The sequence below is a fragment of the Rhagoletis pomonella genome, unplaced genomic scaffold, assembly GCF_013731165.1.
Source record: "Rhagoletis pomonella isolate Grant_MI unplaced genomic scaffold, Rhpom_1.0 Rhpom_scaffold_00001, whole genome shotgun sequence".
Taxonomy (NCBI): domain Eukaryota; kingdom Metazoa; phylum Arthropoda; class Insecta; order Diptera; family Tephritidae; genus Rhagoletis; species Rhagoletis pomonella.
The window spans coordinates 40486532-40491621 of record NW_023458555.1 but is presented as its reverse complement, the minus strand read 5'-3'; the positions used below and the strand labels follow the sequence as shown (position 1 = coordinate 40491621).

General features: G+C 33.1%; 1 protein-coding gene across 1 annotated transcript in view; it reads right to left on the bottom strand.

Annotated features, from left to right (window-relative positions):
• Window positions 1–3733: 3733 nt before the first annotated feature.
• Window positions 3734–5090, bottom strand: part of LOC118744152 (chromatin-remodeling ATPase INO80) — a 123563-nt gene continuing 122206 nt past the window's right edge. The window contains exon 16 of the mRNA XM_036476940.1: window positions 3734–4351. Within this exon, the coding sequence (XP_036332833.1) occupies window positions 3996–4351 (356 nt within the window). The 3' untranslated portion in view covers window positions 3734–3995. The remainder of the gene's footprint in view (window positions 4352–5090) is intronic.

The window sequence follows — 5090 nt, the reverse complement described above, 5'->3', positions numbered from 1 at the left end:
AAAAAAACAACACGTGGTCATTTGTTTGATTCACTGTATGTATGTATATATAAATAAAATATAATCGTAAATTGCTAAGGACAAGTGCTCTAAGTGCTAAAAAAGGAAGGTAAAAATAAACATAACAATCTAAAATTCCAACGAAATTCAATGTAGTTGCAAATAAAACTGTACAAATTACCTTCAGATTGCCCCTTCCAGCTAAGATCGTTTGTCCTGCATTACTGACATGCCACTGACAAAAGCCAATGATTTTGCAACACTGAAGATACTCTATATAGTGCACAGAGCATTCCAACACATACTATGTGCCTGCCACTCGGCCTCATTGTTGCCACATGCAACATGCCAACATTTTTGCGCATTTAATTGAAAGTTTTGTTAATATTTTTACGATTCGTTGTTGTGCGAGATAGGCAACGAACTTTAAATACTTTTATTCCCACCTCTTGCAACTTCCAACGTTCGGCCACGAGTATGAGAGCAACGCATTAAAATCGACAATCCGCATTTGATTTTAATTGAATTTGAATTTTTAATTGATATGACAAGGAGCAGTCGAGAGTCCAGTCCGAGGAGCCACGCAAAGCCAAAGAGCAAAGTGAAAAGCAGCTGTTCAAACAGTTTGTTTTAGTTGTCGTTGTTTTTGTTGGCGCTTTGATTGCCGTTGTAGTTGCATAGTTAGTATTACCACTATGCGTGTTGCAGGCTTCACTGTACGTATGTACGTATGTAAATTGTGGCAATCATAAATTGGCAATAACATAAATTACCGTAATATGATTTGAAGTGAAGTGAGTTGGTTAGTTGATTTGGATGCTCGTTAAATACGTAAATTTTCGATTGTGTTTTTACGCTCAATTATTTTGATTAAAAATACATAAATATACATTTGTTTGACACTTGGCAGGTGATTGGTTAATGGTAATCTGTGTTGGAAGATAAAATTTTCAACATATTTTGAGTCGTTGTGAATTTCAAATTATACAAAATTTTAACAAAATTTATGGCATGTCTTTCGATGTTTTTTTTTTTAACCCAATAGGCCGAAAAACTATCAAAATCTCAAAACAAACTATTTATTGTGCATTTTTTGGAAAACTTTTCTTCTAGTTTTTTTTTTACTAAAAACTGCGACCAATATTAAAGGGAATGCTTGTCGCTTCATCATGTACATAAGGGTGGCCCTAAAATGTAGTAAGCAAATTTTTACATAAAATTTCCTAAGCCTTAACCCCTACGTCGTTGCTATTATAGTCGAAGATATCACATATAAATCTTGCTCTCGTTTGAAGTCGATTAAGGCGGGTCGCGCAGGGGTCAATGTTCAGATTACCCTATAAAGACGTCTTAACCGACTCCAATCGGGACCAAAATTTATATGTGATATCTTCGACTATGGTATTATCGATTTTGGGTATTAGATGAAAAAAAAAATTATTTAAAGTTTCCAAGTCTCTATAGAAACTGAAAACTTGAAAGCTAGTAGCTTGGTTTCCGACGTATCTTTTTCAAAGGTGAAAGGAATAAGTTTCAAACTTTGCAGGTCAAAATTGCAGTTGGTTGCGGCTGTATGGCGTTTTAACTTTTATAAATCAAAATTATTTTTAAGCAGAAAAACAAAACTCATTAGTGAATACGTATTATATCTGAGCGAAAAAATAAAAATCGCAAACTTATCATTATTTGTGACCGAAAAAATATAAATTAAATAGTAATAAATTTCTGTTGAGCGAAAAAATCAAACTCAGTATAAATTTGAGCGAAACAAATAAAAATCATGAAATATTGATAAAATGCTGCCTACGGGCCTGCTCTAAACATTACTAAATATTCGTTTAGATTGCTCTTCTAGAAAAATTCTTTATTGAATTCCGAAACGAGATACATGCATTTTTAAAATAATAGTTGAAATTTTTTATTTTAGCAGCAATGTTAAATTGAAGTTAACCAATTCAGGGAGTCTCAACAAAAAATGTTTTCTACCAGTGGGCGGCGAACGAAAAAGGTTTGAGCAAATATTTCGCTTTTAAACACAATAATACGAAATTCGAATTTTTAGTATTAAATTTTGCTTAAATATGTCTATATTTTATTATACATCAAAATAATTATAGAATACATACATTATTCGAAGTTTCAGCTTATCGATATACATACATTTAAGTTATACTTAGAAACTAATAAATATGTACTAAAAAATATTTCTTCTTTAAAACCGATATCCATGGTCTGAAAATTTGCAATTTTTAAGCTCTTCAAAATCTCTAAGTGTCAGTAGACTTTTAGTTAATCAATTTAAAGCGACTCTAAAATACTATAGCTAAGTGAGAGCTATAGTCACACAGCAAATTACACAGCTACACAAAATCGAAAACAAAAAATATCTGGCGAGTGATTCAAGTCAATAATTATAGAAGTTAGGCTCCCGAAAATCTGAATCTGAAGTCAGAAATCAAAAGTTGTACTGTTCCCTTTTTACCATTGAAATGCCTACTGTTCTGCTATATTTATTGTAAATATATATGAATGTATTTTTTTTTTTGAGAAATCTACCAACTTTTGAATTTCGTGGCATATTTTTAGGCGCAGTAGATATCACAATAGTGATGCGCTGAGTTTTGTGATTTTATTAGTATAAAACAACAAATATACAGGCCGTTCTGCAATTCACTTCCGAGTAAATTTCAATCAAATGCCTTTGAATTCAATTGGCAGGGTTGAAATTCACTCGGAAATCGCAGAACCTGCCTGATAAAATTATTTTTACATTATCTTGAGGTGCCGCGTTGGCAAATAAAAATTGTACAAATTACATTGGTTCAGAATATGAAATAAGGTATCGATTATACAAATAAAAAAGTATGTCAATAACAAAGAATTTTATGAATAAGTAATACAACGTTCAGGCGAATTTCTCCTAGTCATACACAGTTAAGCTTGGTAATTCAATTTGAGGGTGTCCTATAAAAGTTTAAAAATTAAATTATAGTTTTTTTTCTTTTTTTTTGTAATTTTTAACGCAAAATTGCGCATAAAATTATATATGTACATATGAACATGTTATGTACAGTGGCGCCCACGTAATTATTTAGCACACTTTTATTTTTTACAACATTCGCAATGTTTTAAGTGACACAATTTTTACGTTATTTAAAAAAAAAATATAGTAAATTTTATAGCATAAACCCAATAAGTCAAAGTTTAAAACTTTGTGCGAAATTCAGGAAAAAATAACAAATTTCAAAAAAAAATGTCATCAAAATTTTCAACTTTTTTTAGTTTTTTAGAAACTTTTGGGTACACAGTTTTGTAGCCTAAATAGGTGCAGGTTTGAATTTTTTTGTCGAGGGTGTGGCGCATTTTCTTCCATATAAAAATTAATTTTATTCATCCCTGTTGCGCATAAAATCCATTTTTATATGGAAGAAAATGCGCAACACTCTCGACAAAAAAAAAAATATCTCACAAATCAACGGGATATTTTAGGACTTTCACACGTGCAAATTGTTACACTAAAATTGAATGGGCTACAAAACTGCATACCCGATAAATTTATAAAAATTCTGAATAAAAAGTTGCAAATTTTGAGGAATATTTTTTTTAAATTTATTGAATTTTCGTGAGTTCAGCACACAGTTTTATGGTATAGAATCTGCTACATTTTTAAATAAAATTAACGAAAAAAATGTATCACGCAAAACATTGTGAATTTTGTAAAAAAAGAAAAGAGTGCTATTTACTTAAGCGAGTACATACATACATATGTAATTAAGTAGATTATTGTTATTACTTTTCTTTTCATTTTAACCTTAAACCGATTAATGATGCATAATGAACACTTTGAACTTAAATTACTAAAAGTGAGTGTGGTTGAAACTAAATCTAAATAAGTTAATTTTACAAAATAGTCAGCTTAAATTTAAACATATATTTAATATAGTTTTTTTGTAATAAATTAATTAGCTGATAATTCAATTAAATATCCTTCGAAATTAATTCTCTCCTCCGCCGCCGCCGCCGCCACTACCACCGGCGGCATCCTTTGTAGCTGCAGAAATCGTTACACCCGTCGCGCTGTAGCTGCTGCGTTCCGAAAAACTTGGGCTTGGCGCTCGACTAACTGCCGGACTGCGTGAGACTGGCGTGGCGCCGGGACTGTGACCCAATGGCACTACAAGCGGACCGATTGGCTTGCGTGTGCGTGGTGCACCACGTGTGCCTTGATATGTTGGACCGGCGGTCTTGAGGCGTGGACGTCCGGGGCCGCGTTTCATTGGTGTTGGCACAGCGGGTGAGAAGCTGGATTCGACGGGACTTAAATTGGTGAGTGATATTGAATGTGTGGAATCTGGAAGGTAAAAGGAGAAGTGAGATGGAATTAATAATAAAATAAATTTATGGTGATTAAAAAGAAATATGTTTTTCGTGTTCTTAGAGAACCATAATTACTGAGTGGATACTCGCTGAACGCAGTAATCGGAGGCGGACAAACCAAGCTCTTCGGCTACCCTTTTAATAGATCGGATGCTATTCAATTAAACAGAAATGGCATCAGGCTACTTTCTGACTACCTAACGGGCCACAACCAACTACGATGGCCAAATAGTAAGGTGCCTTGAAGATGAGGACTGTCTGGTGTATGGCTAGACAAAGGTGGATTTTTTTACATCTCCAATGTTTTTTTAACGATTCATTAGGGAAGCCGAAGGTATCTTGTGCATAATGGGTTAGGGTCTCCCTCTTTACCGTGCTTTTATCTATCTATCTTTCTGTACATCATGCTTACTATCTTATAATGCAATTTCTTGCTTTCATGTTGCATAAATTGAGCAAGTTGTTAATTTTTTTATACACTTTTGGCGATCGAATTTAAGCGCGGCAATTTCTAGAATATCACTGTAGAACCAAGTACCTGTTTGAGTTAAGTTTCTGCAGCAAGCTTTTGATGTCAGTATCCTGTAAAAAATACGTCGATCATAGAGATGTCGTTTGAAAATCGATTAAATCGAATATCGATTAATCTAGCTCCTCCGATTTGATTTTTTTGTCGATTTTTTAGTTGCGATTCGATCCGTAAATCGAACCAA